At 41.7% G+C, this 12,315-nt stretch overlaps 2 protein-coding genes across 3 annotated transcripts; one reads left to right on the forward strand and one right to left on the reverse strand.

The window, feature by feature from the left end:
- Positions 1-1,481: 1,481 nt before the first annotated feature.
- Positions 1,482-6,792, reverse strand: LOC144082428 (uncharacterized). Its single transcript, XM_077609590.1, has 2 exons — positions 5,820-6,792; positions 1,482-5,752 (listed from the first exon to the last, which is right to left on the reverse strand). The coding sequence occupies exons 1-2, from the start codon at positions 6,667-6,669 to the stop codon at positions 1,689-1,691; spliced, it is 4,914 nt and encodes a 1,637-aa protein (XP_077465716.1). The 5' UTR covers positions 6,670-6,792; the 3' UTR covers positions 1,482-1,688.
- LOC144082429 (tubulin alpha chain-like) lies at positions 6,684-10,880 on the forward strand. 2 transcript variants are annotated; one of them, XM_077609591.1, is made up of 6 exons: positions 6,684-7,072; positions 7,166-7,189; positions 8,124-8,378; positions 8,738-8,957; positions 9,022-9,170; positions 9,631-10,880. In XM_077609591.1, exons 3-6 carry the CDS (start codon positions 8,376-8,378, stop codon positions 10,606-10,608), a joined length of 1,350 nt encoding a protein of 449 aa, XP_077465717.1. In that variant the 5' UTR covers positions 6,684-7,072; positions 7,166-7,189; positions 8,124-8,375; the 3' UTR covers positions 10,609-10,880. The 2 variants fall into 2 exon arrangements, with proteins under 2 accessions (XP_077465717.1, XP_077465718.1); XM_077609592.1 differs by lacking the exon at positions 8,124-8,378.
- The last annotated feature ends 1,435 nt before the right edge of the window (positions 10,881-12,315 follow it).

The following is a 12,315-nucleotide window of genomic DNA, read 5'->3' on the forward strand; positions in this document are numbered from 1 at the left end:
ATTGATTGTAGCCATATGTCATGAGATCTATGCTATTTAAATAAAAGTCAAAACACTTAATAGATTCAATTTTATTTTAACTTTTTACGCCACCCGCAAACAAGAGACATTATTATTCTTGTTTTTGAAAATGGCAAAATTCCATCTTCTGGTGTCCAGATCCCAAAGCAATGCACATTTCCTCCATCCTTGGCTTCTGCATGAAATATGGATGAGGACAAAGTGCGACCGTGATTGACTTTGGCGAACCCACAATAGGCTGGCTTTGCAGGCGAGCCGGTTATTCCCTTCGGGCCGTCGCCTCCATTAGCGCAGCGCATGCCGGGCTTCGCATAATCCAGTTATCCTGGCCACTTATACGATGTGTATCTTTCATGAACGCATAATATGCCTTAGCTGCCTGACTTGAGTGCACCGTCAAAGTCTGATGAAGGGAGTACATGCTCTTAACTTCAGGCCTTCAATCTATTTAAACCCTTCCAGTTTAAATAGATTGGACGTCTATCACTGTCAGTGGCAATGAGTTAAGAAAGTGCATGGAAAAAAGTACATTAATGTTAGTAGAAAATGACTTGAGTCCGTGTTCATTAGTAACTTGAGAGATACTATAGTCAAAAGTCTTCAAGAACATGGAGAAAAATTAATAAATCACATCATGGAGCCTGTTTATCTTTATCGGATGACTACAAATTGGCCTTTGCAGGAAATTAAAGTCCCTTTTCAAGGAAGGGAGAAAAACAAGTTCCCTGCTGCTGATAATTGACTTCATTCACATGTTTATACTAACAAGTTAGCCATTAGTATACACACTTTTACCAAATGTGAGAAAAGGGCATTTCAGTTAATGGAAGCATTAATTATCTCATTCAATGAAGTCATTTCCCTTCTACGTAACCCCAATCGGTAGTCTATACCTAACGAAGTGACTCCAATCCTGTCCTAATATCTACAAGGATCTTTTTAGCCTCTGACCTGCGTGACAGTCGGTGGTGTCCACGGATTATAAGTAACAGATCGGTGGTGATGGTGTATGGGTCTCATCACGCTGACGTCCCTGCCTGTCGCCTAGCAACTACTCCTGAAGATAAAATTGAACCGCAGCCAAGCATGAAAGTCATTCCACGGTGCGAGTGAGACTGAGGTGAAAGGGGATAGCATCTTTTAGATCAGAGGGCTGAAGCATTGTGGACCTGGGGAATCATTTGGTACAGCTCAATCAGTCTTCTGCATGGCTCATTTAAGCTACTGAATGTTGCACATGTATGCACGGTTAATTAAGCATATTTAATATTTTGTTAGATGGGTACACTTTGAAGAGACGTACTAGATCCACCTGTCGGAAGATGTCCATCGCTGTCAATGGTTACTTTTTGTGATACATATGGTAAGTATTTGGGGACAAGCTATTGACCTATGCAATACTCGTGTATTTTTTTGGGGACAAACAAAGAGAATTCCATTTTAATTAAAACCAGCCAGAGTAATCATAATTCTTTTATTTACTCAGTTTTCATTGTGAAAAGGTTATATTTGTCATTGAATCATTGACTTTGGTTTATTCTGTACTCTTGGTTGAGCACCTCAAGGATTAAAGTGCACACATACAAAAAAAGAGAAATTGATGACATCATTCCAGTTCATTCCAGAAGTGGGCTAGAAGGTAATTGGATGACATTGGACATTTTCTGTTATTCCAGATCTGAAGGCTTTACATCCTCTTCTCGGTATTGTAAGGAAGAATCATGGGGTGGATCTGGTGGTTTTGTGCCACTGCTGATTAAAGACAGTGACTTATTATCTGGACCAAAAAGGACCATGTTGATGCTGACTGATCCAGTTTCAAAATCATCTTCTGATAGGGCGTATGTTTTTGCTTCTGACACCTGCTGAGGGGAGGATATATCCACAACCTCAATATCAGGGCGCTCGTCTAGGTGCAGCATTTCCAAATTCTCCAGGCTAGTTCCCTGTAAACCTGGACTACAAGGTAGTTCAGAATCTGCAATCACCAAACTCAGTTTGTTCTCATGGTGCTCAATTGTTCCTAGTTCCATTCCTGTCTCTATAGTAAGAACAGAGATGTCCTCCTCTGCCATTCCTGTGTCCTCGCCAGAAATAATGTGTTTAATCTTCACCTCCACTTCTTCATCACAGTGCTCTGCTTGGGAGTCACCTATTTTTTCCTGGTTTGTGTTGGTATATTGTCTTGTTTGACTTGGGAAAAACTCTGAATGGCCCTTTTGTGTGTTATCTTCACCAGGTGGTTCAACATCCTCAAGAAGAATGTCATCAATATCTAGCAAGACTTCATCTTCCAGTTCAGTCTCAATCATACCAGGACCTTCTGGTTCATTAGGAAAATTTACCACTGATAAAAGTTGGTTTACCCATGGCACTGCATCTATAACTGCTGCAGGTTCTTTTCCAGTTTCTCTGGTAAGAACCTGAACTGCCTCTCCTTCAGTCTGAGGTTGTTCTATCTGTTCTTGAGACATCTCTTCTTCTTGACCCTCCACTTCTTCAAGGGGCTCTGTTTCAGAGTCCCTATTGCTTTTTTGATTTTCATCTGGCTGCAGTGTTGTTTGATTTTGGAGAAACTCCTCAGCCTCTGGTGTATCCTTCACAAAACTTTGAGTGCTTTCCACAAGTGGTTCAACTTTCTCAAGAATAATACCATCAATCCGGATGAGCTCTGCATCCTCCCACCCTTTAAAAGATTCTCCCGCCACTGAATCTGACTGACTATACTGGCATTCAGGTTTTCTGCCAACTTGATCACCAGTAACCCAATCCTCTTTTCTATCTACCTGCTGTGATGTTTGAATTTGGACAAACTCTTCATTGACCTCTGGTGAATCCTGCACAAAGTAATGAATTTTCCTAGCAAGCGCTTCCATATTCTCATCTTTAGGATGATCATCGGTATGCACTTGAGTATTAAGTAGCGATTGAGAAAGGTCCACCTTCACACAAGACAACTGGGTCTCATGATTTTCATGGATTACAACTTTTGTAAGTTCTATAGTTGCTTCATCACTACGTACATAACTGTTAGCATTCTGAGGTTGTTCTTGTTCTTCAGACATACGCTGCTCTGATTTGGAGCCTTCTTCTTTTTCCTGGTATCCATAAAGTGGCTTAGTTGTCTCAATTTGGAGAAAGTCATTGTTGTCCTGTTGTGTGTCCAGCACAACAATGTGGATGTTTTCAGTAGCTGGTTTGACATCCTCAAAAGCAAGGTCAATGAGCAATGCTGGATCCTGCAAGCCTTGGGGAGAATCTACCCTTACCCAAGGAAGCTGAATCTCCTGGAGTTCAGGGTTTAAAATTGTTGTGAGCTCATTTCTTGCTTCAATGGCAAGAACCAAATCTTGCTGAGAATCACCTGTATGAGGCCATTCTTCATCTTCTTCAGTTGCTTTCAAACCTCCATCAAGCTGCTCTGATTCAGATGTCTCAGTTTGGAGAAAGTCGTTGTTGTCCTGTTGTGTGTCCAGTACAAAAATGTGGATGTTTTCAGTGGCTAGTTTGACATCCTCAAAAGCAAGGTCAATGAGCATTGCTGGATCCTGGTGAAAATCCTTTTCGGCACTCAGTATATCATCCACAACGACGGGGATGTTCGGAGAAGTTGTTTCCAGATCCAGAAAACTATGCAGCAACTCTGCACTCGGCAGGTCAGTTTCTAGTAGACAGACATCTTGTGGCTCTTCATCAGAAATTACCAATAAAGAAAGCTGTTTCATCTCTTGGTATGAAATTGTTATAGATTTTTTACTTGCTTCATCTGCAAGAATTTGATCATCTCCTCCATCAACCTGCTGATCTTCTTTCTCTTCTTCAGAAATCTCCAGAAAACTATGCAGCAACTCTGCACTCGGCAGGTCAGTTTCTAGTAGACAGACCTCTTGTGGCTCTTCATCAGAAATTACTAATAAAGAAGGCTGTTTCATCTCTTGGTCTGAGTATAAAATTGTTATAGATTTTTTACTTTCTTTATCTGCAAGAATCTGATCCTCTCCTCCATCAACCTGCTGATCTTCTTCCTCTTCTTCAGAAATCTCCAGAAAACTATGCAGCAACTCTGCACTCGGCAGGTCAGTTTCTAGTAGACAGACCTCTTGTGGCTCTTCATCAGAAATTACCAATAAAGAAGGCTGTTTCATCTCTTGGTCTGAGTATAAAATTGTTATAGATTTTTTACTTTCTTCATCTGCAAGAATCTGATCCTCTCCTCCATCAACCTGCTGATCTTCTTCCTCTTCTTCAGAAATCTCCAGAAAACTATGCATTAACTCTGCACTCGGCAGGTCAGTTTCTAGTAGACAGACCTCTTGTGGCTCTTCATCAGAAATTACCAATAAAGAAGGCTGTTTCATCTCTTGGTCTGAGTATACAATTGTTATAGATTTTTTACTTTCTTCATCTGCAAGAATCTGATCCTCTCCTCCATCGACCTGCTGATCTTCTTCCTCTGCTTCAGAAAACTCTCCTGCAGTTCCCGTTTCAAAACAATTAAGATGCTCCGATACAGAATCTTCAACGTTTCCCTTGTTATCGTCAAATTGCTGAAATGTTTCACTTTGTTGAATCTCTTTACTGAGGTCCAGTGTGTCCTGCAAAGGTCTGCTGATGTTTTCAGCAGGTAGTTTGACATTCTCAACAACACAATCATCAACATGGAGTGTATCTCCACCCAAGACCAAAGGAAGCTGGACATCTTGGTTATCAAGGTTTGACATAGTTGCAGATTCTCTTCCTGCTTCGTTGCCATTACCTTGAGCCTTATCACCACCAGCCTGAATCATGTGTTCTTCGTGTTCGTTTTGTCCAAAAATCTCATCTTTGGTCTCCAGTCTTTCAAGAAGCTCCAATTTCGAGTTGTCTCCTTTTTCATTGTTCTGAACAGGTTGTAGTATTGTTTGTGCTGCCAGAAAGTTATCATTGAGCTCCAGTATTTCATGCACAAGGCTATGGGTACTTTGAGGTGTTTCCAAATCAATATGACAAATATCATCAACATGCATCGAAACTGTATCCTCCAGTTGAATCTGGGGAATAATAGAAATATGTGCTTCTTTAGGGGAATTTTCCTTTACAGAAGAAAGCTTGTGGTCAGGGTTTAAAATTGTAGGTTCTGCTTCATCCACAAGATTCTGATCCTCTTCACAATCATCATCATCTGATGCTCCATCAAGCTCTTCTGATTTGGAGTCATCGGCAGTTTCCTTGTTTCCATCAGTGTGAGGAATTTTTTCACTATGGAGAAGCACCTCTCGGGCCTCCAGTTTGTTATCCACAGTAAATTGGATACACAAAGTAGGTGGTTCATTTTCCTTAGCAACATGAAGATCATCAATATGCAGCAACTTTGCATCCATCAGTCCACTTACCGGTGAACTGGGATCACGTGAGTCTACCTCCACTGAAGTAAACTGGCTCTCCGGGTCATCAGAGATTACAAATATTATAGTTCCTTTTCCTGCTTCATCGCCAATAACACAAGCCTTCTCTTCTTTTAATTCTTGAGACCATTCTTCCTTAGACATTTCATCTTCATTGTTGGACTCTAAATCTTCACTAAGCTTCATCACTTCTGGTTCCTCTTTATCGTTGTGGTTTTCAACGGTTGTTTTTTGACTTAGGACATACTCATCATGGGCATCCAGTGTGTCCTGAACAAAGCTTCGGATATTCTCACCAGATGATTCCTCACGTGAGGTTTCAAAATGTCTTGAAGCCTCACAGTCACCTGGCAAAAGGCAAGTAGTGGGTATAAAAATCAACATATTTTTGTGAAGGACATCAAAACGACTTACCTCGCGCTATTTCCTCTTTAAGACGCAGTTTCCACTGTGCTTTCTTCTTAATCAAGGCCAAGGCATCCAAGCTCTCACGAATTTTCTTTCTGTCCTGGTTGTCCCATTGCTCCCTCTCCTTGCGTTCTAACGCAAGACCACCCAGGGCCCATGCCTCAGCACACGCCCTGTCCCGGGGGAAGACAGGGCGGTCATCAAGAAAGGTGAGCTGCCGAAGACGGAGGATTAGCGTCTTTCTGTAGTTGGGAATCTGGCTCACCACCTTATTGCCGATCAAGTTCAGTACACGCAGTTCTGGCATGGCCTCTAGAACGGGAACAATCCCGGGCTCGTGGAGGAGATTGTGTGACATGTCGAGAACTGTTAGGGCCACACATTCACTCAGGTGCTGGATGTCATTGATCACCTCAAGTTTGTTGTGGGAAATCTGCAGGGTGCTGAGCTGAGGGAGGCAGGAGATGTTCTCGATGGTATTAATGTAGTTGTTGGAGACATTCAGGGAGCACAGCTTCTGCATGGGTGCCAAGTTTTCCAACTTGTGGATCAGGTTTTGCTGCAGGAACAAGCAGCGAAGGTTGATCTGGGCGTCCAGATTTTCAATGCGCTGCAGCCCGTTGCTCTCCAGCCACAGACACTTAAGGCCAGTGTACTCCTCCAAGTTTTCAATAGTAGAGAATCCCTTAAAATGTAGATAGAGTGTATCGTTCAAATTCGGTGTGCTGTATAGTCTGTTTTCCCTGCAATGGTCCTTTAAGAACTTCTTGGTCATCCTTGGCCCCAAGAAACTTTTGAATGGCGTATTCTCCTCGTTTCTCAAAGAGACGCGTTTCGTAGGAGCTGCTTTTTCCATAGTGTTTTTGAACACAACACGGCTCACTTCCGGGTTCGTCAGGCAGGGTGTCTTAACAACAACAACCACGTGCGTTTAGTGGCCTTTTGGAGTCTGTAAGGTTAACATTTACAGCCATTGGGCGCTGAATTCTGCCCTCTTGCGTCACAAAAGAGTAAGTTTGTTTTAAAAAGGTGCACGAAGCGAGGGGCATGACGTCAAAATACGTAGGCGTTTGACGGAACGTCACAACCTCCATGTCACTCAACCAGAATGGCGATTGTTACTCGCTTTGGTTAAAAGATAAGTATCAGGAAGAGAATTGCAAATTTCCCCAAATCTGTCATAATATTTGGAATAGTCCGTTAAATTAGTGTAGTAGAAGCTTACCTCCCGCTGACAGCAGGAGCCCACGCGTTCATCGGTATGTTGTCGTCCTTTAAAACTACACAAATTCGTCTCACTCATGATGAATTTCAGAAATGCCTTAACTTTATTAATAACTTTGTTCTTACAGGAAAGAAGCACAATTCCCTAGCAGGTATAGTTGCCACTACCATTCTTATAATTGCACATAATTTCTCATATTCTATTTAACGTAAAACATGGCTCTCCAAATTGAGGAAGATTTGTTTTTTGGGGGGGGGGTCAAACACATTTTTGTTACATGACAAAATGAAACTTGGAGTATGTGTACATTTCGGTCAAACAATGCCCCTTTAGTTTGGTTTAACAAACATAATCGGGGTGGGCAATTTTCAGATTGAAATCAATAAAAAAGAAAATTGAGGTCGCTTGTGGTAGTCATTCCCCATCCTAGTGACCTTATTTAAGCACCCTTCAGCAAGATACTGAACCTTACATTGCTCCTGATGGTGTGTCATCAGTAGGTGAATGAGAACATCTTATTTACCATTGCATGGACAAAAACATGCCTATTTAATTTAAATATGGTGCTAAAGGAAAGACGGAAGCTGACAAGTTGTAAGATTTTCAACAGTCCCCAGAAAGAAGTTGAATTTAATCTAAATGTGTACTGAATAGAAAAAAACAAGCATAAAAGCACGTAAAATAACATTTAGTATTGGAAAATTAGGATGCCCCTCAAAATACGCTTTCAATGTTTAATTTCATACAAATTCAAAACATTCCACATTTTTAGCTTTGCAATGAACAGTAACAAGTACATTCAAAGCTTATGCCAAGTGACATGGTTACAAAAATCTTCATTGCCTTGGCAACATAATTATCATCAATATTAATGATTCATTCGCTGACCTTTTTACTCTCACCCATTAATGGTGATATACATCCAATCCATTATAGCCTTGCATTTCAAATGGATTGGACGTCTATTGCCGTCTGTGGCACAGACCGAATTCTGTAATTTGGCCTAACGTTGGCCAGTGAAAAATGAGTTTTTCTTTATATTCTTCTGCTGTGATGCTGTAATGAATGTATGAATTAAATTGCAGCTAGAAAAGTGGAGGTAAACAGTCAGAGGACACCAAAGATGCTCCTGACAAAAAGACCTCTTTGACTAGCATGCTATGAAAAGGGCTTGCAAGAAGTTATCAACCAATTGGAATTAGCCTCAATTTAGTTTTCCAAAAGAAAAAAAGGAACGTCTTGCTACTTACAACGCAAGACTCTAAACGCTCTTGACAGTAAACCCTGTCAGTGCCGCTTTTTCATTCCAACGCTCACACACTTCTGCTTCAGGAGACATGGTGAGTGTGATAAAGACAATACATTGTGTGCAATGGACAAAACCCCAAATAATGTGAATTTGCTAGTGCCCCTGCAAAGTTAACTAGTGACACTAGATCCACAGAATAACACCCAATATTTTCTCGTGTCTAATCTGATTTGAGTGTCAACTATTTAGATTGAAGCAAACAATTCAGGGCATTTCTGACTTTAGTGGAAGAGGTTTTTATAAGATTAAACCTATAAGTTTTGTCACAACCCAAAAGACATTTGAGTATATTAGAGTCGTCCTCACAAAACTAAAACAACCTCGTTTGAGGTTACTCCCAATGACCATCCTCTTTATTGCACCTAATGAAGACTGGTTTTTCTTCCTTAGCGCGAATGTATCTCAATACATGTGGGCCAGGCTGGCGTCCAGATCGGCAATGCCTGCTGGGAGCTCTACTGCCTGGAGCACGGCATCCAACCGGACGGTATGATGCCCAGCGACAGAGTTCAAGCAGTTGACGGTTCCTCCAACACCTTCTTCAGCGAGACTGGTTCGGGAAAGCACGTCCCCAGGGCGGTTTTTGTGGACCTGGAGCCCACTGTCATTGGTAAGTCTCCGGCATTAATCCACAGGGTGAAAGTTTTGATGACTCACAATGATCTTGTCTGTAGACGAGGTGCGCTCTGGAACCTATCGTAAACTCTTCCACCCAAATCAGCTGATCACAGGTAAAGAGGACGCGGCAAACAACTACGCTCGCGGCCACTACACCATAGGCAGAGAGATCATCGATCATGTAGCTGACAGGATACGCAAGCTGGTAAGCAGATTTCACCAGAGCACCAACATCTCCCTACACATTTAACAGTGGGTTATATCTCAGCCATTCCACTGCGGATACTTTAGCCAAAATTTGAAAAATTAGATTTTTCTAGCTGTCCTTATTTTTTGTTCTTTCCATTGGAGGAAAGTCAAGATCATAAAATGTAAAAAAAAAAGGTCAAATTAGTCATCTCCATCTACCCACCATTCCCTCAAGTGTCCACTGCCGTGGTGAAACCCTACAGCAAAGTACCAATCTCTTATTTAATTAAATCGTTACTAACATTTATGAAAAATATGCTCTTAAATCATTTACAAAATATTGCACAAAAATGGGATAAAGACACACTTGGCATTGAGAGGGCCTTGTACTTTTTGCCATAGTATCGTTTCAGTATCCCCTCAATGTCACAATGTTGGCATCATGACAACACCATTGTCTTGTGTACACCGGCTAGGCCGACATGTGTTCCGGCCTGCAGGGTTTCCTGGTGTTCCACAGCTTCGGCGGTGGCACCGGCTCGGGTTTCACCTCACTGCTCATGGAGCGTCTCTCTGTGGACTTTGGCAAGAAATCCAAGTTGGAGTTCTCCATCTACCCAGCCCCCCGGGTTTCCACCGCCGTGGTGGAACCCTACAACTCCATTTTAACCACGCACACCACGCTAGAACACTCAGACTGCGCCTTCATGGTAGACAACGAAGCCATCTATGACATCTGCCACAGGAACCTGGACATTGAGCGTCCCTCGTACACCAACTTGAACCGGCTGATCAGCCAGATTGTGTCATCCATCACCGCCTCGTTGCGCTTCGATGGCGCCTTGAACGTAGACTTGACCGAGTTCCAGACCAACCTGGTGCCTTACCCGCGAATCCACTTCCCACTGGCGACCTACGCGCCAGTGGTGTCTGCCGAGAAGGCCTATCACGAGCAGCTGTCCGTGTCTGAGATCACCAATTCTTGCTTCGACCCGAACAACCAGATGGTGAAGTGTGACCCTCGCCACGGTAAGTACATGGCCTGCTGCCTGCTCTACCGTGGTGATGTGGTGCCCAAGGACGTCAACGCCGCTATCAACGCCATCAAGAGCAGGCGCACCGTTCACTTTGTTGACTGGTGCCCCACTGGCTTTAAGGTGGGCATCAACTACCAGCCGCCCACCGCCGTTCCCGGGGGCGACCTGGCTAAGGTGCAGCGAGCCGTGTGCATGCTCAGTAACACAACCGCCATTGCCGAAGCCTGGGCCCGGTTGGATCACAAGTTTGACCTGATGTATGCCAAGCGTGCCTTTGTGCACTGGTACGTGGGCGAGGGAATGGAAGAGGGTGAGTTCACCGAAGCTCGCGAGGACATGGCTGCTTTGGAGAAGGACTATGAGGAGGTTGGCGCCAACACCCTGGATGTCGACCAGGACGAGGGGGAGTACTATTGAATCTCACAGGAATGATCGGAAAGCTTGGATTGGTCGCTGGGAAATGGCAAAAGTGGAGTAAGACACTAAGGATGCCAAATGTCCCTGATTGATTTCTTGAAATGGATACTAGTTCAAATGACACCTGGTTTATGGAGGGTTTTTTTATAGGTTGCATGAATATTTAAACTTTCAAATTATGTCAGAGACTTTTTTTAATCAAATGTTTTATTGTATGAAAATTGATTACTTTTTTATTGTGATTTTTTTTCAAGTTAAGATTGTTTATCTAATTTAAGTATTCTGTTCTGTTCTTTTTTTTTGCAAAGTTTGTTTGCAGCATATGATGTAAAATGGAATATTACATGTACTGGATGTCCAGGAAGAACTAAGAAATGACCTTTGTTGCTGATCGTGTCTATAGAACAGTTAAAAGATTGATTTTCATATACGCTGATATTTTTATTAATTCCATCAAAAGTATATCGATCTGAAATTTGAAAAATGCTGCTTGGAATGATTAAAATGTTGGTGTACATCAGATTATATTCAAAAACCTACATTTATTTCCCTTGCAAAGCGAAAAAAAACTTAAATTCACAATGTACTGCTTTTTTAAGTTAAAAAAAAGACATTTATTTTAATCTATTCTAACATATGCCAGCTGGATTCTTTAACTCATTAGCTGCCATTGACTGAAAGATGTCCAATCCATTTTCACTGGGAAGGTTAGCAACAGAGATTTGATCGCTGCCAGCGCTCCTGTCAAATGGATTGATGTAGTTTGCTGTCAGCAGCAGTCAAATGAAGCCATTCAACTAAACAAGCACACTCTATTTACAACCTCCATCTAGCATCCTTCTATGAAAGAGGTAACAATGTTTTTGTGTTGCAGGAAATGTCAAGAATGAGGCACTTTTTGAGAAAACGAGTTGTGTGACAACAGTGACACTCAAAGGATGGCACAAGCATCGACAGCCCTTCGTGAGTTACCTTTCATTTTTGTTCAACAGCGCCCTATAAAGGAGCTTTTTAGTGTTACAGTAGTTTGTTGGAACTGAAGTACAAAGGAACACAATTCCAGTTTCTTATTTTAATTATGTATATCTGTAAATATGTTGATGTTTTCTGAGATTTAACCAAATATAGCAGTACATTTTATGTAACTGAAATATTTAAAATAGCAAAAATAATAATAATTTTGACTAAAATAAAATACTATAATATAAATTATCAAACATTAATGTCAATATCACTGAATTTTTTAATGCATGGTTTTAGGTATTAAGATTTTATATGAACAAACGAACTTTAATTGTAATTTATTAGACAAAAATTGACATATGACACTTAAGGACAAGACTAATGCCTGACAATAACATCATTTTGAATTATTCATATGTTTAAATTTGCTTTTGAATTTATATAGTATGGGTAAACTTTATATCAGGGGTGGCCTAGTCCGGTCATCGAGAGCCCCTATCGGGCCCATCCAGTCTGTTTTCCATATCTCACTCCTCTACCACACCCGAATCAAATGATCAACTCATCATCAAGCTGTCCAGAAGCTTCATACCAATCCCGATTATTTGATTCAGGTGTGTTGGTGGAGGGAGATATGGAAAATAGACTGGATAGGGGCTCTCGGGGACCGGACTTGCCCACCCCTGCTTTATATCGTTGACTCCTATTGTAGAAGTTTCAAAAATAGTAAAGTTCGTTGCTGTA

Source organism: Stigmatopora argus, chromosome 9 (genome assembly GCF_051989625.1).
Source record: "Stigmatopora argus isolate UIUO_Sarg chromosome 9, RoL_Sarg_1.0, whole genome shotgun sequence".
Classification (NCBI taxonomy): Eukaryota; Metazoa; Chordata; class Actinopteri; order Syngnathiformes; family Syngnathidae; genus Stigmatopora; species Stigmatopora argus.

What these genes read in the sequence shown, in the direction of transcription:
- LOC144082429 (XM_077609591.1), top strand. An exon ending in CCTGGAGCCCACTGTCATTG is followed by an intron (nt 8,958 to 9,021) that starts GTAAGTCTCCGG and finishes TCTTGTCTGTAG; the next exon opens with ACGAGGTGCGCTCTGGAACC. An exon ending in CTGACAGGATACGCAAGCTG is followed by an intron (nt 9,171 to 9,630) that starts GTAAGCAGATTT and finishes TACACCGGCTAG; the next exon opens with GCCGACATGTGTTCCGGCCT.
- LOC144082428 (XM_077609590.1), bottom strand. Translation starts at nt 6,669, where the DNA reads ATGGAAAAAGCAGCTCCTACGAAACGCGTCTCTTTGAGAAACGAGGAG. An exon ending in TAAAGAGGAAATAGCGCGAG is followed by an intron (nt 5,753 to 5,819) that starts GTAAGTCGTTTT and finishes GCCTTTTGCCAG; the next exon opens with GTGACTGTGAGGCTTCAAGA.